This window comes from Taurulus bubalis, assembly GCF_910589615.1.
Source record: "Taurulus bubalis genome assembly, chromosome: 3".
In the NCBI taxonomy this organism is placed as follows: Eukaryota; Metazoa; Chordata; class Actinopteri; order Perciformes; family Cottidae; genus Taurulus; species Taurulus bubalis.
The window spans coordinates 35,871,342-35,894,364 of NC_136591.1; the positions used below are offsets into that span (position 1 = coordinate 35,871,342).

General features: G+C 43.3%; 2 protein-coding genes across 2 annotated transcripts; both read right to left on the bottom strand.

Annotated features, from left to right (window-relative positions):
• Positions 1–73: 73 nt before the first annotated feature.
• Positions 74–12,262, bottom strand: prkd4 (protein kinase D4; the record flags this gene model as incomplete). Its single annotated transcript, XM_079215799.1, has 18 exons — positions 74–232; positions 640–725; positions 1,366–1,633; positions 1,722–1,820; positions 2,871–3,032; positions 3,120–3,226; positions 3,706–3,778; positions 3,865–3,890; positions 4,129–4,342; positions 4,520–4,597; positions 5,611–5,734; positions 6,002–6,161; positions 6,800–6,883; positions 7,857–8,052; positions 8,209–8,363; positions 8,473–8,604; positions 9,344–9,485; positions 12,107–12,262. 18 exons carry the CDS (start codon positions 12,260–12,262, stop codon positions 74–76), a joined length of 2,421 nt encoding a protein of 806 aa, XP_079071925.1.
• Positions 12,263–15,100: 2,838 nt separating this feature from the next.
• On the bottom strand, positions 15,101–22,396 carry klc2 (kinesin light chain 2; the record flags this gene model as incomplete). The annotated part of the gene is made up of 13 exons (XM_079215423.1): positions 15,101–15,638; positions 15,937–15,994; positions 16,674–16,798; positions 17,059–17,208; positions 17,535–17,643; positions 18,510–18,577; positions 18,767–18,816; positions 19,048–19,147; positions 19,325–19,498; positions 19,628–19,817; positions 19,943–20,159; positions 21,742–22,075; positions 22,169–22,396. The coding sequence occupies 13 exons, from the start codon at positions 22,394–22,396 to the stop codon at positions 15,555–15,557; spliced, it is 1,887 nt and encodes a 628-aa protein (XP_079071549.1). The 3' UTR covers positions 15,101–15,554.
• Positions 22,397–23,023: the final 627 nt, after the last annotated feature.

Here is a 23,023-nt window from a genome sequence, read left to right on the forward strand (position 1 = left end):
TTCACCGCAAAGCAAATTCATTCAAATTGTTTTGTCCATGTGTAATAACAAGAAAACTGTCCGACCTTTGAGGTCACACGTCGTTGTCAGCGTCCCGGCCGAGGTGGGACGGGAAGTCCAGGCCTCTCTCGTGGGCGTGGCGTCTCCAGCGCTCCTCGTCCCCGCGGTGCGTCAGATACCTGCCGCCCCGCCGCTGCTCGAACTCCCGGAGGTCACACCACAGCTGGAAGTCCTGCAGCGGGGGAGATGAGGACGTGTCAGTTGGTTGCCAGATCATTATTTTTGTTTTAATCTAAAATGACGTGTGGGACAGTACGCCTTAGTTTTGTCTTTACGCCACTTCATCATATTGGTATAGGTAAAAAATCTACAGACAAATTGTTGCAATATAAAATAAGATAATCCTTTATTAGTCCCGCAGTGGGGAGGATTACAGCAGCAATGCACACCAGAGACACGTAGTCAAATAAATAAACAGTAAAAAACGTAATAGAAACAGTAAAGAATAAAAAATAGTTAAACATTTAAAATTGAATTGCATTACAGTTTATTCTACCTCCGTTAGTCTTTATGGGAGTGTCTTTCACGAACACGTTGCTGCTTCTCAACAGAAGCATTACATCGTGTAGTAACTCTCACCTGCAGCCAGGCGTGTCCCAGTGTTTTTCCCACGCTGAACCTCCGTCTGACCGACACCTGCAGCAGGTTATTGATGAGACTCACCGCTGGAGAGGAAAAGACAGTGAGGATTTACTCACTGTCCCAAAATGTGTGCACTGGTGCCACCCAGTGGACAACAGGAGCAAATACATGTGGAACAAGAGGATTTAAAAAAATCTTAAATAGTCTAAGTAAGTAACGTTTATTTATTATATTGCAATTATATGTATATTGCAATTATCACAGGCAAGAGGTCACACAGTGATGTACAGGAGTCAAAAGAACAAAAAAAAAAAAAATAGGCCTTTAAAGGTTTAAAACATTTTATGTAATTTTGAGAAAAGCAAATCCTGCTGAAAAAGATTCCTAGTGCTCTCCAATGTTTCCATAAATAAAAAACAAGCCGTATATTTTTAACAGTGATTCATGAATGAAGCTCTAAACGTTCACTGTTATGAAATCCTTGACGTACCAAGTAAGTTTGGTCATTACTTTATTTAAATTTCCGTTATGGTGATACAGCTACCAGCGTCTTTAACTCTCCTTGACGATGCATTCAAGGACATTCAAGGACATTTTAGTTGTGTTCATAAGCTCTGTGGTCAGAAAGTCAAAGCTAGAGGATAAAGAAAAAAAATCAAACCTTTGGAGAAGAATGATCATTTAAAAGCACCAACACAAAAGAAATAAAGAAACCTCCCATACCCTCCAGAGAGATGGAGGCCCACGGTTGTCGCGGGTACATGAAGGCGGCGTTGGTGATCTGCTGCCTGATGTCCTCGTCCTCATTGAAGGGGAACGTGCCGCTCAGGCTCACGTACATGATGACGCCCACGGACCACATGTCCAGGGAGCGGTTGTAGCCGCTGTTGCTGATCACCTCGGGCGCCAGGTAGGCCGGCGTGCCCACGACCGAGCGCCGGAAAGACTTCTCGCCGATGATGCGGGCGAAGCCGAAGTCGCACAGCTTCACCTGCGACACGGAGTGGGTTTTAACGTCCCGTTAAGGCGACTCGTCCTGAAACGTGAAACGTGTGAGGCCGTGTTTTAAGAGATCCCACCTGAGGAAAAGGGTCCGCGGAGGCCAACAGCACGTTCTCAGGTTTGAGGTCGCAGTGAGCGATGTGTTTGAAGTGCAGATACCTCAAGGCCTCGAGGATCTGCAACAGACAGGACAAAAACATGAGAGACCAGTTATAGTGCAATGTTTTTAAACTGTAGTTATGCAGGTCAAGAAAAAACATTTATATTTTAATGGATGCCGAGTAAAACTCTTTTGTGGTGCACCATTTTATGTCTGTTTATCAACTGAAAACTAGATTTTTTTTTTGTATTAAAACACACAAATCAAACTGAAAAAGGGCTTCAAATGGGACACGCAAGAACAAAATGTGGCTTTACTCCCAGTGTTACTGTTAAAACTACCCAGTGATGAAGATAAAGAAGCATTACAAATGTGTTCCCATTAAAATACATCTCATTGACCTCCGGTTCCCAACCTTTTGGGCTTGTGAAGTAATGAGGAGTAATGTTCCCTTCTCTGGTTGTTTAATTTGACTAGTCCAGAAAATTCCAAAATCGACAGTATTTCACACATAGAAAGTCTGAAATCCTGTCTCATCTCAGGATAGGAATTTATTTATGACAGAACCGTCCTAACAGGGATCTCTGAAGTTCGGGATCCTAATTTAGGACGGCAAAGACTCAAAATAACGACCATTAAAACATCAGCAGCTCTTATTAGTTCTGTGTGGCAATGACGATGAAGAACACCATGAACACTAAAATATAACGATTGAAATGCTACTCAAACGATTTAATGACGCTTTAAATAACCTGGACATGAATTAATGGCTAGATATCGACAGCCAAGACAATAATTCATTTTAAAAAGTGGGCTTTCTTCTCCACCATTAGTGCGCCCATGATCCAGGGGACGAGTGAGTCGTTAATGTTCTCATTATATTGTCCACCTCAAGTAACCTGGTGGTTCAGGTTAATCTAAATACAGGCCTGAGGGAATACATGTACGGTTATTGATGGGATTTGAGTTATAAGATAGGACACTGCCATGAGTTTAGGAAGTGCTTTTGTAACAGGAAACCATGATTCTTCTCCAAAAGTTAAGATAAAAGAAGCATTTATGATATTGTCTGTTTGGAACCACTGTCATAAAACACAAAACATAAAATGAGCATAATGGATCTCACCTGCGCGACCAGGAAGCGCGTGTTGCGTTCAGGGAGTCGGCCTCGCTCACTGGACAGGATCATCTCCAGCATGTCTCCGTGGAGCTTCTCCATGACCACGAAGACGTATTCCAGCGTCTCGAACATCCCCTCCAACAGAACCACGCCCAGGTGGGACAGATTCTGGGCAACACACAAATATACATATACAAATGGATGTTACAGAAAATAATCTGACAATAAATACGGAGATAAAAGATGCACAAGAACCTGCAAGATGGCCACTTCGTTTCTCAGCTGCCTCTCTAGCTTGGTGGGGAAGCGCGTCTTGTCGATGACTTTGATGGCGACCGGCCGACCCGACTTCCTGTGAGTACCTGAGGAATGAGGAATGAGACTCGTATTCACTTCTAATTTAGCAATTTTAAGTTCACATAGAGTTTGGTAATGCTGTACAATTACAAGTCCTTAATTTCATACTTATTTCCTGGAAAGTTTCTTAAAAAGAACCCGGAACTAGTGTTATTAGTGACCGTTCAATAAGCACAATTCTTATTAAATACAATGCATAATCAGGACACACAAGTCCCAAAATGTTATGAATGAATTATACTATATATGACGATGATGAATCAGTTTCCAATTAAAATCAAGTCAAGGAAATTGTTCTAGAAATCAACAAAAAAAATAATGTTTTTATAGTCTTCTCTTTAGTTAATACAAGATAACAGTGTTTTTTCAAGGAAACTTTTGAAGAACTTAAAGCAAAGAGTTCCCAAGAAGATGACATTTTTCTTTGCTGGACATCTGAACTTGTAATACTTGTAACAATAATAATAATAATAATAATAATCACCTTTGTACACCACTCCGAACTGGCCTGAGCCCAGCACCTCGTCTGTGGAGATCTGATACACCGAGCTGATGTCCTGCAACCAACGCACACACACTTCAGCACACTGAGGTAAGAAGTTCACCGGATTAAATATGAACCAATAAGAATGAGCATCCTCACCACGCCGTCACTGCAGAGCGTTACATCTATATCTGGAATCGGAACACAGAAACAAGATCGTTTTAATAAACAGAATTATTGTTATTAGACATAAAATGTGATTCACGCTTGTTCGGAGGTCGTCTGACTCACGAGAATATTGACAAGCATATTGGTTATATAACCCAGATTTGTTCTCACTAAATGCGTCACGTTTCAACGCCTCCATTATGTATTGTGTTATACTTTTTGATGTGTCGTTTATGGAACATTTTTCCGGCTCACCCCGGCTCTCCTCGCCGCGTCCTCCGCTGCTCTGCACGGGCATCAGAGCCCGCCGGACGGCGCTCTCCCAGGCCGGCCCGCTCTCTCCGGCCGCCACGCAGTACACCAGCGAGGCCGTGACCACCTCCAAGGAGTGGGCGCTGTCGCCTGGCAACGGGGCCACGGTGAGCTGGGCGGGGCCTCGGACCTGCAGCACCTCGGACAGAGCGATCTCCTGTGACGGCAGCGGGAGAGATTCAGCACAGACATCGTCAGTCATTCTTAGCTATTGAGTTAAAGGAACATCATTTTATTGTATTCTCTTGATTGTGTTCCTAACTCTTGTATGTATATAAATACATACATATATATATATATATATATCCTAAGAGTGTTTGCTGGTGCGTTCTACCTTGTAGTACTTGGTGCTGCTCTCGTTCTGGTACAGAGTGATGCTCTTCCAGTCCAAGATCCAGTAATGACGTTTCCTCTGGGAAGACAGACGACAGGAATAATTCATGATGATTCATTGTTCATGTTTGAGGGAAGTGAACGAACCGGTTAATCCCAAAGGACGCATTACGTCCGTCTTGTCAGTTAGGTCCATTTATGCCGACCTCTTGTCATCTCTATCGATCGGAGTGGCCATAAAACTCATACTTTGTCTTATGGCAGTCTTTGTTTTTTTAACTTGATGTTCCCGATAAAATCAAACGTATTAAATATCATTGTACGCTTTTAGTCTTGGCTCACGCAAAAAGTGAAGTTCAATGACGTGAACAGGAAGCAGTAAACCGTGGAAGGCGCTCACAGGAAGCGCGAGGACGGCAACAACTCTTGGTTCTCTTGGTCGGTGAGAAAGGAGAAGAAACAAGCAGAGAGAACAGGCCCTCCCATTTGTGTCGCGATAGAGTCGGAAAAAAGTGGACAGAAATTGATCCCTCAGTCAAATTCTTATCGCCTTTGTGGTCTACGGTGTCAGACTCAAAGTCTTCGAGTGCGTTGTTGGTTTGTGCGAGTTAAAAATAAATGAAGTCTCTTGAAATAAGAAACCACGACAAAAAAACTAATCTCGAAGAAAGAAACAGAAATCAGCAGATGAATAATGTTGACACACACCTATTCAGTTATACTTTAGCTGTAGACTATCAGCTTTTGGTTAAAGTCATTATTATAGTTGTTGATTGCTTCCCTTGATTCATCCTCCGGGCTCCAATCTGGAAACTTGACAACATATTTGAATAAACATGTGTTTTACTTTCCAAATGTGCCAAAAAGAACAGAAAATACAAAGAATTATGAGAAGATATACTGTATGTGCAAGTGTTTTTATTTACCGTTCATCTGCAGCATTTTCTTTTTTGGCAGATCACAATCGCACAGAACACTCAAGTGTTGCATCTCTTATACCAACAAACACACTGAGCTCTGTTTTAGTGTGTGTGTGTGTGTGTGTGTGTGTGTGTGTGTGTGTGTGTGTGTGTGTGTGTGTGTGTGTCTCACCAGTGTGTCAGTGTCGGTGTGATGCAGCAGCCATCCCTCTCTCAGGACTCCTCCCGCTCTCTTCTTTGAGTGATGCACCGACTGGACGAGCCTCATCAGAGGGATGTAGCTGCTGAAACACGGACTGAAGGAGGGGCGTGAAACAGAAGAGGCTGATTTAGGGAGAAGAACTGATTTAAAAGTCACTTTTCGTGACACTGAGGGAGCAGTTGCGCCCTGTAGTATCTTCTAAATGCCTCTAGGTGACAGTAAGCGCACTGCCCACAAAGTTGGGGATGAATTCAGTGATGGATAACAGGAAAGATGAGTGTTTCAGTCCACAGGAGTCACATCCATCACACTCTGGTGACAACGGGATGACATCATCAGAATACATTAACGACCCTCTGACCTCATCGGCTCTCGTGGTTGCTCGTCTTCCTTCGCCCCGGTCACCCCGTCTCCGTCTGTGGACATCTCGTCGTCAGAGACGTCCGTTGTTGTCGTGCTGTAGAGCTCTGATTCATTGTCCTCTGGGTCTGGTGGGCAGCTGTGACCCGCTGCTGTGGATTCTGGGAAAATGACATCATGTGCAAAAAAGATATTAGGACCATTATCTAGATATAACATTTTTGGTGAACTGATTCCTTTTTAAAGAGACAAAAATTAGAGTAACGCCAACATGAGGCGTTTCTCTTGTTTCTTGATTTGTTTGACTAATAAACCAAAACCTGAATTTATTCACTTTTTAATGATAAAAAAACAGAGAAACGCAGTAAAACTTATAATTTACTTTTGATTAATGTTCTGTTGATCAATTTATAGTTAAAAAGTAGTTGTTTTAATTGCTGGAAGGCACATTTTCTCACTTGATACCAAAGATGATATAAAATCAATAATATGAATATCACATCTTTGACCTGATTATTATTTTGTTAGTTTATGTGAGCATGCTAACATGCTGATGTTTAACGTTCACCATTTAAACCTGACACACACACACACACACACACACACACACACACACACACACACACACAGAGAATCTAAAACGAGTCCTGACTCCGTCAGACCTTGTGGAGACGGGACGGTGACTCAGCTTCGATTCGTCCCCGGGTCATGAGAACAAAGAGCGTGAGCTAACAGGGCGTTACTGTTCTGAGACCAGAGAGCGACATGGAGACCAGGCCTCCAGGGACCGACTGCTCACCTTCCCCGTTGAGGCCTCTCCTCTCTCCTGGACAGTCTCGGGGGACCAGCAGCTCGCAGCGCCGATGGCAGTTAAACCTGCAGTCTGAGAACAGTCGGAGACGAGAGGCGGCAGGTTGAGAGGAGGAGATGCACTCTGTGACATCGTGAGGGTGACTTTTAGCTCTGAGAAACACATTTAGGGGAAAGTAACAAAAGCTTCCTGCTTGTGTGTCTCTTTGGGCCCAAATACACACATGGCTCATATAATCTAAGGCGCTGCTGGAACAGAGCATCTAAAAATAGCCTCAGAGTAAGAACATGTTTGAATGTGTTGTTACAAGGCTCATTGCTGCAAAAACACTGTATTCATTGAACTCAAGGTAAACACTTTTTCATAGATTTCTAACAGCTTCCAAGCTCAAACAACATGCCAACTCCATCCACTGAGGAAGACTGTGGGACGTGGTTGAAAGCTCCATAAAAAGCTTGTTAATGATTATTAATATTCTCTTACGTTGCAGATGCAGCACTTTATTTACTTACCCAGGAAATCACTTCTTCATGTTGTGGTAATTTCATCAAAGTGTGATAATGTAACAAATGTTTGCATTGAATTACAAACGTCAGACTAAAAGTTGACAGTTGGAAGAGAAGATCTTCCTGCAAACGGGCCAACAAATAGCCTGCCGGTGTTGGGATTAAACTAAATTAGATTAATAAGTGTTAATAAGTGAGATTTGAGTTTCTGGTTGGTGGATTTTCTTTTAGCTTTAGATAGAGCCAGGCTAGCCGTTTCCCCTGTTCCTAGTTTTAATGCTAAACCAAGCTATGCTAATCGGCTGCTGGTGCTGGATTCTCCAAAAAGTGTTGACCTATTTCTTTAATCTCTTTTTACAAAAACAAACATCTTTTGATTAGGATCCCTTTAATTTTGTTATTGAAAAAAAAAAACTGTAACCAATGATGACAAAAGCTGCTCTTCATAGCACCAAAGGTTCTTGACCAAAAAGTGCAAACATGACCGTGAAGCATGACTCAAGAGACTAAGCGTTTCCATCCGAACACGTTCCTCTCACCCGAGCACTGCAGCCCCTGTCTGAAGAGCCCTTTGAGCAGCCGGTGGCAGTGCCGGCACACGGTGGGTTTGGTGTAGCTGTGGATGTGGAAGGTGTGAGGCACCTGAGCCCGGCTCACGTCGCCGGAGCCGACCCCCAGCCAGACCGGCGGCTCTGCCCAGGACACGGGCCGGGACGAGGGCTTGGACATGCTGATCTGGAGGAGGACGGACGGCGAGAGTCGTCAGTGGCACAGATCATCGCTCATCGCTTTGAAAGAACGTAAATGCGTGATGAGAAGTTAAGAGAACGGGCTCCAGTGACTCGGTACAGGAGACGATGTGACCTTTGACCTAAATCTCAGTGGACGTACCTCTTCCAGGCTGCCTCCGGCCTGATTGGACAGCGAGTGCGTGCGGGGTCGTCGGGGAGGGAACAGGGAGAGGCTCGCGCTGACCTGCCGCCGCGCTCGACTGCAGTCATTGGGCAACAGGAAAGCACAACGCTTATGAAAGTCCAAACCACAGCCTGAAGACGAGGAGAAGTGGAAGGAGAGACAGACAACTTGATATTAGAGGATGGGCAAATAAAACAACTTTTTCCCCACACTGTGAACATGGCGAGCGAGTGGCTTTACCGTCACATTTTAATCCCTGCCGAACGAGGCCCCACAGCATCTCCCCACAGTGGTGGCAGAAAGTGGGAGTCCGGTACGACTGGACCACCAGTGTGTGCGGACGGATCCTCATCTCAGTCACCGACGCTGATCCTGAGTCAGATTATTAAAAAAAAAGAGAAAAGAGATGGTGTGAGTATTTTCTGACTTGCGTTGCATCGTTTGGTTAACAAAGCTCATCTGTTTTGCATGTTTGTCTTCTGGTCCTGAAGCCAGGCGGCTACACTTTTGCATGTTTTTTTTTTTTTATGCTCAACATTCGCTTCTACAGCACGACAATCTGGCAGCGCACAATGGGTTTCAGGAAATTCCATTGTGTATTAGTATCAGTTTTAAAGGTGGAATGTATATTTCACATCATTTTTCAAGCAATAAAGATTTGTTTTTCCTGTGGTATTTTGCGTATTTCGTGGCCAAGAACTCAGCCGGATTCTTTTGTCAGGAGGGGAACCTGCCAGAGTAACCTTCACGGCAGGATTTAGTAGCTTTGTAAAGCGTGTTGGCTCTAATGCACCTCACAGATAACTTGACAGCCTGTGTGGATCTGGGCCGTGTGCAATGGTATCAAGGTGCACTAAACCAAAGGAAATACTGAAAACAAATATATATGTTATCAAGGCCTTTGATTTTTAAAATAATGTGTTCTTCAAGTATTTATGATGTTTCTCTCCAAATGAAGACTCCAATTCCTCTTAAATAACTGGAACTAAATGATGGCTAGTATCTGGCAGCCGTACTCTCCATCTCATCTTACGAATCACTTTCTGTGAGTCAGACAAGAAGATCAAGAATAAATAACTGCAAGATGATCCGGTTGTCCTGTTGGGCCGACCTGCGACGATGACCTCGATGAAGTCTCCATCCTGCAGCTCGTCGTGGTCCGTCAGACGTTGCAGCAGCTGCTCCGAGGCGGACTGATGTCTGAACAGCAGAATGTTCTCCCCCCCGACACCGACCACGCTGCAGTCTGGAGCCTGAACACACACACACACAGTAACACACACACAGTAACACACACACTCGTCACAGAGCTGAGGCTTCATCCAAGAAACCAGCTAAATTTAAACCTTTTTCCAAGTGCTGCTAGAATGAATTAGATCCACCAGCTGGGATGGAACCGATATACATAGATCTCCATATGTTAATACAGAACATAGCTATACGTCACTTATTAGTGTGTTGAAAGAAAGAGATGGAACAGTTTTCGTAAATCTTTTCACCAACTCAAGACATGACCTAGTTGTGCAGCCTCGTGCGCTCGGTAGATGTGAGATCGAAGATGATGTAAAACATGCCACAAGGCTGAGAGATCATTCAGATAACAGATCCCGTGAGTGGTTGGAGAACAAGTGAGTTGTGATTTGACGCTCTTCTTGGAGGGAAAAAGATAAACCAGCAACATAATCAGCTCGGTCTGTGATTTACTGAAGGGACATTCAAAGAGCATGACTACGGCCAGCAGGGTTCATTCCATCATCGAGGGTTTTGTTATACATTTAATTCTAACTGGGCAAAATAAAGTGGTGGACAAATATTAAAGCAAAGCAAGCTACAGCTTAATATTTAGGTACATTAATCTCTGGCTCACTCATCCTATGATCAAAAGACCAATTAAGTGTTAAATTTTTTTTATATATATAGGATTCTGAGACCTCGAGCGAAATAGGAGCATATTTCAGCGAATAATTTGAAGTATTATTGTAAGATAATACAATACAGGAATATCTTTTTCAAGTGGAGGTACTGGATTTCTTCCGGCAGACACACTAGTAACACTAGTAACATGCTAGTGAACGCTCTTCAGACCGAGCTGACCTGCTGCCGGGAAACTAAAGAAAAGATCAAAGTTGGAAGGTGCCTCGGTGTGAGCGAGGCAGTGTGTGTGTGTGTGTGTGTGTGTGTGTGTGTGTGTGTGTGTGTGTGTGTGTGTGTGTGTGTGTGAGAGAGAGAGGGGGAAGAAGCTGTGGTTGGAAAGTTTGCTGTGCTCTTTGTGACCACAGAGTCTCTAACTGAGGCAGTTTGAAGGCCAGGCCAGCCGACACAAGAGACCAAACAGCTGCAACTCACAAACATCTTTATTCGACCTCAACTACGGGTTCAATGCCCCACTAACCTACTGACTGCAGATTGTAATACTCTGATGAAAGACTAGTAATGACTTAATGTTCAGTGATCGCAGGTCGTGACATCGAGGCGTTTTACTAACTGACACAATCGGTTCGAAGGTGACCTTTCAAAGTCCACTTCCTGACTCTGATGAGAGGCTGGAAACGGCAGCTGAACATTTTCCAAGTGGTGCTTTGTTGAGTCAGTTAAAGATCACTCAAACGTGTTTTGTTTAATTACTAATAATGCCTTTTAGCTCGTTTTTTTTTGCTCACTTAAGCTCTTTGAGGCTGCTGCTAAATCTCCACTGGGGCATCTATGGGTTGAGGGCCGACCCCACGACCTCTCGATCAATGGGATTACATCATCAGTCAGACTACGCCTGCAGGTGTAGGATTTTAACAACCACACTCTGACCACAAGCTAACCAATGTTTCCATTTTAACCGGTAGTCTCAACGGCTTTTAAAAACAGTCTCTAATTTCTTTTAACCTGGCTCACAGAAGGAGTTTAGGATGTAGAGAAAAGGCGTTTAAAGTTAAAATCCACCCATCTGGGGTTCCAAGATGACCTTTTAAAACCAATCCCCCTCCTAAGGGGGCAGACTGAGCGATTGCTACATAAAACTGTAAATCATTGCTTGTTTTATGAAGAAAAAAAAGCCAAAATCTGCTGTATTTGGATGTATTGAACACCATAAGTAAAATACAAGTGAAATATATGGTTTGGTAAATGAAACAATTCAAATGTCACAAATGTGCCTCAATGCAAATTTTAGAGACCTCGCCTACTTACTCTATAACTCTCTCTAACTTTGTTCTGCTTCACTTTATCAAAGTCAACCTTTGCAGAGAGAATGTTCACATATTGTGTTATGATTTGGGTTAGACAGTGTTCACATATCGTGTTATGATTTGGGTTAGAGTTGGACCTTACAGCTGCATCATTTCAAAGAGATAATCATCCTGAAAGTGATTTTTTTCTCAGCAGACCTGAAACCTTTTAATTTTTTCCTGTGTGCCACCTTAATTTACTCTTAACCAGTAACATATAGACTGATGTGTACACATCTGAACAAAATCTCACATGTGTACATTTTATTATAACACCCAAATTATTCAAATAGCCCTAGTGGTTGCAGAGATACACTCTTTTTAGTTTGGGTATGCAATTTTTGTGGAAAGGGCGTAAAAATAGGTTGTCTGCCTTGTTAAATGTGGTATTAGACTTCCATAAAGGTGGTGGATTACCAGGAAACTGATTATTTTTGTTTTTTTAAATGGTCAAACTGATGCAGCAGAGGTTGCAATCTCCAGACTTTCCTCATGTAGTACGAGTCAGGTTCCAAAAAGCACATCCCCATAATGCCCAATAGCATCTTTCATTAGTCAATTTGATGAAATGCCCCTTTAAGGCTCCTCAGCTTCCTGATTCACTGTGTAAAAAACCCTTAAAATGCTCGAGGACTGCAGCATGAAGTGAGGATTACCTTGCGCTCTATGATCTCTGCAGCCAGCCTCTTGGCATGGCGATAGCTCCGGTTGCCGGCCGGGACTCGAACCAGCTCCCTGAACAGGCCGAGCTGGAACTGGACCAGAACCGGCGCTGTGAACCTGGTGGGGCTGGAGGGAGCCACTGCGAACATGGAGAAAGGTCCTGTGGCTACAGGGGATCAGTTCATTATAGGGAGAACGAAATATTTAGGACTACAGATTTTACTTTTAGAATTTCTGATAAAAATAGACTACTCATAAAACTACTCTTGGCGTCTCAAAACAAGCACATTAAATACACAGAAATATGACTTCTATCACCAAAAAAATACAAATCTCAATGTAAGTAACCTTACTTTCTGTATCCTGTTTCTTTCAAGCTCCTATCTTTGACCTCAATCGCAGGACTGGGCCCAACGGTGTGAGAGCTGATCGGTCTCTCGTGGCGCTGCAGACTCAAGGAGACTCTGGTGGTCTGGTTTCCTTTCTGTGGGGCTCGGCTGTCTATCGAGACAGGAAGTCGCAGCGAGAGAGAGAGACGCTCACCTCTGTGGAAGCTGTGATGGTGCAGCGTATGTTAACACCCCACCAGCCATAGCTGTGGAAACTCTCTCTCACACACACACACACACACACTTTGAAATGGTCATCACTCGCCACATGTTTCTGACAGCGGAAATGAAAGCGCACGAGACACAGAATTAGTTTGAAAAGTGGAGTTTGTCTTTATTGAACCTTTGATAAAATACACAATTAGGCTGGCCCCTTCACAATAAGAGCCGTCACATCTCCAGCCATATAGTAACCCCCCCCACACACACATCTACAAGGCCATCATCCACACAATTTAACTCCATTGACCTCCATAAATATTTGGACACCGGAGAAACCGAAGATCCCATTTGTCTTTGAAGCTTTGGATCAAAATCAGCAGCAGTTTTTTTTAATATGTTTTCTCTCATTTGCTTTAATAAGCAACATTGTCATAATGTTCATATATTTATGGAGTTTGCGATTAATAGTCAGATGCTTGAGAAATTCCTGAACTAATTAATACAGTAGAGGATGCTGAGTACTGGTCTTACAGTATTGTGTGAAGAGGAACTCAGTCAGGAAAAAAGGAGTTTATTTTTTTTTGTTTAAACTACAAATTAGTGTTTGACTAACTTCTGTACACAGCTACGTGGTGTCGCCTTTGCATGTGTGATTAAAGGAATTCCAGTCATTATGTGAACAAGTGACACACAGTTTACATACATATAAAGGTCTTATATACGGATCATTCTGTACATTATTTGCTGCGAGCGACACTTAAAGCACTTCTTTTCCTCCAGCAACGTCTTTCCAAAACACTTGTCATGATTTCTTTAGTAACGCCAACTCCTTTCCTGCTTTCACACACACACACTTTACTCATCTTTTCCTTTCCCTCATGAAACCTGCTCCACCTCGCACATTCAGAAGCTGATACAACAGTTAGCTCTAGTTTAGACTCGGCAATGTGACTTCATCCAAAAGGTGACATCATCAAAAGGTGACTTCAGGTCATTTGGGCGCATGGCGGCGGTGTGCATGCACCGTCGTTGACAAAACGCCATCGCAACAAACCTGCGTCTTCCCGTCTTTGAAATCAAAACTTCTTTTTTTTTTTTGCAGCTTTCTTGTATTTGAAAAATGTACAAATAAAGCAACAAAAAAAAAAAAAGAAGCGATTTCTTGACAATCTGATCACAGTCGAGGAAGCCGAGCCTGCCGTGATAAGACGTGTACATTCTGTGGACAGTTCTCTTGGTAAAGGTCATATTTTGGTGGAGTTTGCAAACAGCACAACAACATAATAAACCGAGTGTGAATGTCACCACACCCCACAATCTACATGAAATTTAACATTCAAATAATCAGTATTTTCAACATAAAAGCTCAGATTCAAAAACAGGAAATCAACAGAATTCAGCGAGGACGGATGCTCAACGGTCAGGTTTCAGCTGGTGAAGGCCAGCTTTGAAACCGCCCCGCTGAGGACTGTTTCATACATAATGTTATATATTCAGGAACAGTAAATGAACGAAAAACAAATTCACAGGAGAAGTCCCCGTTAATGAAAGTAAACGCCATGTAGCGGATGCACTGCATCGGCTTTGAGAAGATATTTACTGGTGTTCTTGAATGAGCCTCGAATGTCCTGATTGAACGATTGTAAACAAATGGGATTTAAATCTCTTTCACAGCATTTTCCTTCATAACATTCAGACTTATGGCTGTAAGCCTGGAGGAGGAAAGGTCCCTAAAAGTAATGATTACTGTGTTTAAGTTAACTTCCTGTTGTACCGCATACAGTAGGTAGTATTTAGTTTAAGTCTGAGAATGATTGAGGTTTATTTGTAAATTTCAAATAAACTTTCTGGCCTTTTTTCATTTTGGATTCTCAAAAAAGCGACCGAGAAAAATATGATCTTGACGTTAGTCGCATCGTCACGCTCAAAGTGCATTAAAACAGTTTAGACTAAATCATTGTTCCAGATTTCAGTGATTGAGGTACGAAATCAGCAATTTTTACCTTTTTTATTGACACGATGAACTACGTGCCCATTTCAATATCTCCTTTCATCTTTCCTTCTCTCACTCCCTCTCTTCCTTTCCTTCCTTTCCCATCCTCCCCCCTTCAGATAAGTAGTATTTTCTCATACAGAGACCTTCTTTAACCCAATAGTGTAAACAGAAAAGAAAGAAAAGTGCACTATATACAAAGAATGAAATATCGAATAATTTAAAACGGTATATACATAAAAAACCAAGAAGGCAAAAAGTGAGGTTTAAATGGTTAGTGCTAATGTCTTCATGAAAATCCCCAAAGATTGCTTGTGTGCCTCTGCTTTCCCCGTTAAATCGAAGCGGATCGTACCATTTATACCGTCTGTGATAAATGCATTCGATGGGCGGCAGCATCAGCAAACACTTCATGCTACCGGTGAAATATATACGGAGTGCAGAGCTTCTCTCGGAGCTGAAACCGGAACATTTAGCCGACCTACGGTTGGGTGTCTGCACATGGTGGAGAGCCAAGAAACGGCCTCATCACGATGTGGCTACGATGCTTTGCTACGGTGCTAGGAGTCAAACACGCGAGGCGTTCCGGTGCAGACATTCCCCGTTCTAGTAAGCAGCATGCTGATTAATGTGTATCTAAATATTCTCTTTTGTGATCGATGGTAGCGGTTTGTACAGCGAGGCGGCGGCGGTGTCTTACAGGATGACGTTTAGCGTGACAATGCTTTTTGTATCTTTTTGTTTTCTCTGTTTTCTCAGTGTTCTTTAAAAAATATGTTGCAGGTGCAAGTGTTTGATCTCGCTTTGAGCTTTAAGTGTGTTTGTTGGATCAAACCAAGCCCCTCCTCTCCTCGGTGGCCTGCTTTGTGTCTCCTGAGTCCCGCCTCCTGTCTCTGACTAGCCAATGAGGGAGCTGCGTCTGGAAAGGTCCACGTTGCTGGCGCTCAGTCCCCTGCAGTCCGAGAGGCCAGGGTTTACGTCCTAAACAGACCAAATAATGTTAAAACCACTGTTGGATAACATAATGAATGAGATTTTAGCAGGTCAACAATCCTTTGTCAGGAAATAACAATTACTGGTAGAAAACAGATTTTCTCATTTAGCTATTTCATCTTTAAAACAGTTTGTATGTTTTGGAAATACATTGAAATATGAAAGTATTTACAAAATGTGATTCCTATTGCACACACCTAGATAATCATGTGCTCTGCTGTAGAGGAGTATTGCATAAATACATTATTAATAATAATAATAATAATAATAATAATAACAACAATACCTGTATGGCCTCCTCAGTGCTCTTGTTGAGGAAGTTGAGGGAGCTTGCTCTCTTCATACTGAGCAAAACAATCAAACAATGAGCATGAACCATTAATAACATAATAAAATTATATATATATATATATATATATATATATATCTCAAATATGACCAACCAACATCATAATTAGACCACATTTCTATATTCATTCAGACATAGCTCATATTATGATTATTAAAGAAAACAATGAATTTGTTTTCACTGTAAATTTAAGGACAAAAAAGTGTGGAAGCTTATGAGGGTGATCCATAATTGATTTAAAAATAAGACATTTAATAACCGATCCTCATTTATCAAGCAAGAATGCCAGAGATTCACCGGCTAATGCTTCTCAAATGGGAGGAATTGTTTTGTGTCAAGGTCAGCTTTTAGCCACACCCACTGGCCGTCATTGGCTGATGGAGGCGGTCCAGACAGGTTGACCTTGTGATAACAATGTTTTGAACAACTGCTCTTAGATTAAGGCTTCAGGCTTCTTGTGAAATGTATTTGGGTTTTGGACTGTTGGGTCGGCCAAAAATGATAATTTGAAGAAGTTACCTTACCTCTTTCTGAAACTAAATCATATTAAATGAATGGGAAAATGATTATGAATACAATGAAAACCCATTAGTAGCAGCCTTACACCTAAAGCCGGACCGTATACATGAAAGCTTACACACACACACACACACACATACACAGAGTAAGCTAACCCTGGGTTGCGGGGCTCTTGTGGTCCGCTCCCCTGCAGCTTCTTCACCAGCATCTCGCTGCTCCGTCTCAGGGCGTCACGAATCTTCCCGAAGGAGCCGCTGCGCCGCAGAGACCCGTTGCCGTCCTGAGGAAGCAATGAAACAAACAAAAAACAAGTAAGCGTTGACTGGAGACATTAAATATGAAGGAGATTTCCTGTTGCGGTGCATCAGGCTACAAAGACTGGGCTCCCTTCTCGCGTTTAGCTGAGAGACATTTACTTTTTTTTTTTAATGCCATTACATTATTATGACTTTAACTGCCGTGTGTGGGAAGCTGTGTTGCCCTTGCACTTTACACGATGAACTTATTAATACTTTAATTAAATGGTGTCCATTTACTGACCCCGTTCCACTCGGCGGAGTCGTCGCCCTCGCTCTCCCCCCGCTGGCCCCCCGGACCGTTACTTCCTTCCCTGCTGTGTCGTCTGTCTCCCCTGTCGCCTCCGTCCTTCAGCAGCTCCACCACCTTACTCTGGTTAATGGCATCAATACCCTGAGAGAGAGGGAGAGAGGAGACACACACACACACACACACACACAAAGAAAAACAAAGATTGGAGAAGAGTAATTAAAAAGGGAATGAAAGGAAAACGACAGCCTTTTCACAGCTCACACAGCATATCTACGCTCCTTAGGACAACAAACACACACGTTAGCTTCGCGGCTGATCTTTAAAAATCATAGTTTACGGGCTAATGAATCACAGCTGGAATGCCTGTTGAACCAGTCAGGCTTCTCAACGGACCGAGCCGTTTGAAAAGAGCCCAGACGACCAATCTAACGGCAGTAATTCAAACCCTTGGAGTGTTTGTGCCGCACCTGTTTGCGTGACTTGCTGGCGCATTCCTCCAGCGTCTCTGCTGCCTCCAGTTTGCCCTGGCGACGGTACAACGCTCCCAGGCTTTTGAGGGTCGTGTTCACTGTGGGGCTGCAAATAAATAAGAAAACATGTAAGCCATTACCAGATGTTAAAATAAGATACTTCTAAACTAAGTTTAGTATTGGTTCTATTCATTTTCCGGGAAACATTTGTGATTTCTATTGTAATGCACAGCCTCCCCACACCACAGACACACTCAAATCAGACGGCAGAGCCTTTTGTCTTTAATGGACTTGAGTTTTGTCCGGTGTATGCATTTTTAATGAGGTGAGAAATAAACTCTAATGTTGCGATCTGTTTTATCAGTCACATCGTTTCATTTGGTTTTTCTCCCCGAGACAAACTGGGAGGAAAGGCTAGATTTGTTATTCGGTGACTTCCTTAAAATGATACAGAATTCAATATTTAATGTTCTTGCAGGGTAAACTGCAATATTAAAATGGCACTGATAACACATTTTGATTTCAATATTTTAACGCTACCGTATACAATATGTGTAGTGAGACAGTATTTACTCACTGCAGTACATCGCCAAACTCCAAAGACTGTTTATATTGTATGTAATTATATTTGACGTGTTGCTTGTATGCTCTTTGTGTGTTTTTTTTTTACTAATACGGCTGTCTCATTGTTCTGTTTCCCCTTCTTTGTTGACAGACATGTAGGAATGCATAATTATTTAATTCTTGGTATTATACAGCAATGGATTAGTTAACATTTTCTTAAAATAACAATTCTTCAGAGAGAAGCCATAACATGAGTCCACAATTTCTCTTGGCAAATAAATAGTCAACAATTTTAGACTTTTATATTTGAAAACAATATTTTATTTGATTAAAAATGTGTTTTTTTATACATATATTATTATTACATGTGCTTCCTGATTGTTGGAATGATTCCAGTGAGTGACTCACCTGTCCACTTTGCAGGCCTTGTACCAGCTTCCATACTCCACATACGGGCCAGAGTCCCTGCGCTTACCCTGAAGAGAGACAGAGAGGAAAGAGAGGGAGGCGAAGATGAAGCCAAATATCAAACATTACCATATTAAACAGCCCATTAAAAATGTCCCTGCTGTCATCCGTACAGCTCGCTGTTCTCCATCAACCTCATCTCCATAATAAGCTGCCCGCCAGCCAACGGCAGCAAAAGGTCAACCTGAAGAACTGACCTTGCTCTCCTCTCTCTCCTCTGCGTGCATCCAGATTGGCTTGTTATCATCTGCAAAAAAAAAAAATCATATAAATGCTATTTGACATTGAAGAACACTGAAAATAAGTTGCAGCAAAGATCAAACAAATGAGGAGGAGGAGAATAAATAAATAAATAAAACAACATGCATTCCTGGAACAAATCGGACAGAACTGGAAATTCTAACGGTTTTGATGACTTACATTTTTTTTATAAGCTTGTAAAAAGTTCCCTCCCCTTTTCTTTCGTGGCTCTACTCACTGTTGACGGATCCAAACTCCTTCTCGTGGGCCCGGGTCAGGATCTCTTTGTACAGAGCCTCCGCATCTTTGAATTTGCCCTGCTTCAGGTAGCACGTAGCCTGAAGAGAAGCAATGTTTAAATCACCCGTCTAAAGATGCAATGCTCGTTAAATAATTAACTATCTTTTAAATAACTCAGTAGCAACATGTAATCACGGGATAAGAGCAGCTTACAGCAGAGCAGGAAACAAGTGAAGACTACATTTATTTTAGTATTTATTTAATGACGCCCACACCAGGTTATTTTTGGTCTTGGCCACGTTGGGGTCATCGGCTCCCAGCTTGGACTCGTAGATCTCCAGGGCCCGCCTGTAGTAGTACTCCACCTCGTCGTACTTGCCCTGGTTCTGACACAGCAGGGCCAAGTTGTTCAGCTGCTTGGCCACGTCTGGGTGGTACTTCCCCAACACCTGGAGACAAATTCATAACCACGAGGACTTGTTAGTGATTAACGCATCCTTCATTCAGACAAACAAACACAGCTGTTCGCGTTAATATGATGTAATACATGAAGACGTGGCGGTGCGTTGTGTTTTTACCTTCTCTCTGATCTCCAGCGCTCTCTTGCAGAGCGGTTCAGCCTCCTTGTACTTGCCCCTCTTGCCGTACAGGACGGCCAGGTTGTTGAGGGTCGCGGCCACAGCCGGATGATCCTTCCCCAGTGTCTTCTCTCTGATGGCCAGCGCGTCGTTCAGGAGGTGAGCCGCTTCTTTGTACTTGTTCTGATCCCTGGGGGGGGGAGGACAAAACAGAGCCACGGCGTTTCGTTAAAAATCTGTAAATTTGACGCACAAAAAAATAAAAAAAATAAAAAAATAAAAAATCAAGAAGCGCTCATCTCCATCCCTCCCCACCTGTACACTAAGGCCAGGATGTTGAGCATGGTGGCCACGTCCGGGTGGTCGTGTCCGGACGTCTTCTCCAGGTCCTCCAGGGCTTGTTTGCACAGCGGCACCGCCACCTCGTACCTCCCCTGAGAGGCGTACTGGATCACCAGGTTGTGCAGCGTCCGGAGGCGGGCCGGGATCTCGTAGCCTCCCTGCTGGGCTGCCACCTCTCCGCTGGGCTGCGCTGTGGGACACAGGAGAGACCGTGCTGCTATTCGTCTGCTTTAAAGTCGCACATCCAGTTTCTGTGGCGGTCTCCTTTGGCTTTGATGTTCCCAAAACGTCCCCGCATTGCTCGTCAAAATCCAAAAGGCTTAGGTACGAAGAGAGAGCTGAAGAAAGTGGAAGATTCAAGTCCACTACTTCCTCTTCTGTAGTATCAGGGTGTATCAGGGTGTTGATGTGCAGAAACTGGATAAAGCTTTTTAAAATCTAATTTAAAACACTCTTGCTGCTATTTTCAGTTTTCCTCCAGGCTAATTTACTTTCCTCTCGTTGAGGTTTTAAAGGAAAAGTCTTTTATTCTGCCACGATTTATACATTATAAAAGAGACCATAATGTCACAATAGGAAGTTAATAGCTACGAAAAGATAAACTAGAACAAAATAACCAGAAAGAACAAATAGAATATATTTTGTGAACAGTACTTGCGCAATTGACTAAAAGTGAACATAAAGAAAAACGAAAAGCATTTATGAGAATTTAGTTATGAATTATTGAAGGCCAGTACGAGAGCACTTACCGGCTGTCTAACAGGGAGGAGGGCTGAACATGCTATACAGTGCATCACGTCGCATTAGTGTCCTTTTCTATCTGCAATTTGATTTCATTTAGTTGACGCAGATCCAGAAATCCATTACCGAGCTTCCGTCAAGACAGTGAACGCATCACTAACCAAACCACGGATCCCGTTACGAAGACGTTCTGCATGCCCTCAAAACGGTATCGCAGGTTAGGGCTGAACTGTGTGTTCTCCACTTAGGAACAACACAACTGAACTGGAAATTAAGGAATAACATACATATCACGCACTGGAGAAACCTAATGATTGAAAACATTTCAATGGAAAACCTAACATCCTCCATTATTTACAATTCAACAGAACACCACTCCATCTGGTCATCTTTCACTACGTTTCTACAAACATGACCAATTCTATTAATATTCACATTTTGGTCTTTTTTAGCCTGAAACCCAATTGAAACCCACGTACATGCATACACGGATACGCACGATGCTTTGCTGGCTTGTATCACACTGTTTTGTCGTCCTCTTGATGTTATGTCCATGTATTGTTTTTTTATTTTTACAATAAAAAAAGAATCAAAATAAATAAAAAATAAGTCATTTCTGGCTCTGTTGATGAGCTTCAGTCTTTACTGTCTAAACAGCTGTTCCATCCCAACCAGATATACATTCACTATGACCAGGAGCTGAAACTATTACTCAACTAATTGATTATTCCATCAAAAGAAATCGAATTTACAAGTACTCTAATAATTAATGAATGGCTTGAGACAAACATTTGCTGCTTTCAGCTTCTCTAAGGTGGAGTTGGCTGCTTTTCTTTGGCTTGAATGACCGTAAATTACTTGTTGGTCTAACTAAAGAAGCAATATGAATTTGTAACCACGAAAGGAAACACAATCTGTAAATTAATTGATAATGATGGCTACTTGCAGCCCCATAATAAACTGTGTGTTGTAATCTCCAAAAGCACAGCCGAGGCCTGTCTGGGGTCTAACCCCTGCTGCTGACGTCCTACCTGGTCCCTGGTCGTCATCGTTGGGGAACAAGTCATCCAGACTGTCCTTTGAAGTGTCTCCTCCACTTCCCCCGCCGCCCCCGGCGCTCTGGCTCTTCTCCTCGGAGGGCGAGACGTCGTCGTCAAACTTCTTGATCTGGTTCATGAACTCCAGGTGCTTCTTCTCCTCCTCCAGCTGGGCGACGCTCTGCTCGCTGCGCTGCAGCTTGTGCTGCGTTCCCGCCAGCTCGTCCCGCAGCCACTGGTTCTCCTGGCAGAGCCGGCGCACCTGAGCGCGCAGCTTCTGCTTCTCCGACTCCACGGCGCTGAGGTGGCTCGACAGGGCGATGATCACCTGGGAGAGGGGGCGGGGGGGAAGGAGGGAAATGTATCCTACACGTGCTGAAAACGTAAAGATATGTTTGGGCTCCTTAAAAGCAATCCTCACCTGTGCCTCTCCCAGGCCCAGCTCGATGGCCTCCATGCTCTTGCGAAGCAGCCCCGACTTCTCCTGGGCGGCGGGCGGCTGGCTGCAGTCCAGCAGCGAGTTGAGCAGCTGGGCGTGCTCGCCGCGCAGCGTCTCCAGGCCCTGCACGACGGCCTTAGTGTTGAGGACGATCTCATCCTGACTCAGTCGCTCCAGGGCTTCTTCACGTGGATACACCATAGCGGACATTGCCTGGTTTCATACACACTGCGGGGGGAAAGAATTGGAACTAAAATCAAATCAGTGGGAATGACGTGTTATTTTTGTGCAACAACGCCCTTTTCTGCCGGTCACTGAGGTCACGCGGAGGCGGACGGGACGACGAGAGATAAGAAAGGAAGTAAGTCGCTACTGCAAAAGACCTTTCCAGCAGATCTCCCTCTTTCTTTATCTTTCTGCAGTTTCTAAAGAAGTCAACAGCAAAATAATAGTTTCCCCATTTCATGATTGCAATACATGCTCCGTTGTAAGTTGGACAAGATGGAAAGTGATGACGTGTGTGTGTGTGATCGAGTGAGTAGTATATGTAGAGGTAACACCCATTCAGATTACTACAAGAGGATTACACCGAGCTTGAAACGGACGCAGCGGCTGCCAGGGACCAGGAGAGCCAATCAAAATGAGACGCCGTCACTGGAGAGAGACGCCGTTTCCTGGAGATCGATTCAGAGTGAGCCGACGATGACGAACGCAAACATCACAGTCACCGCTCTTTCGTGACCAAATTTAAAGCATTCTTATAAAAGTTTTTGATGAGTCATGTTTATGATGACCACTTGAGTCTCTAGACAAAAACCTGAATACACTGACTCACTA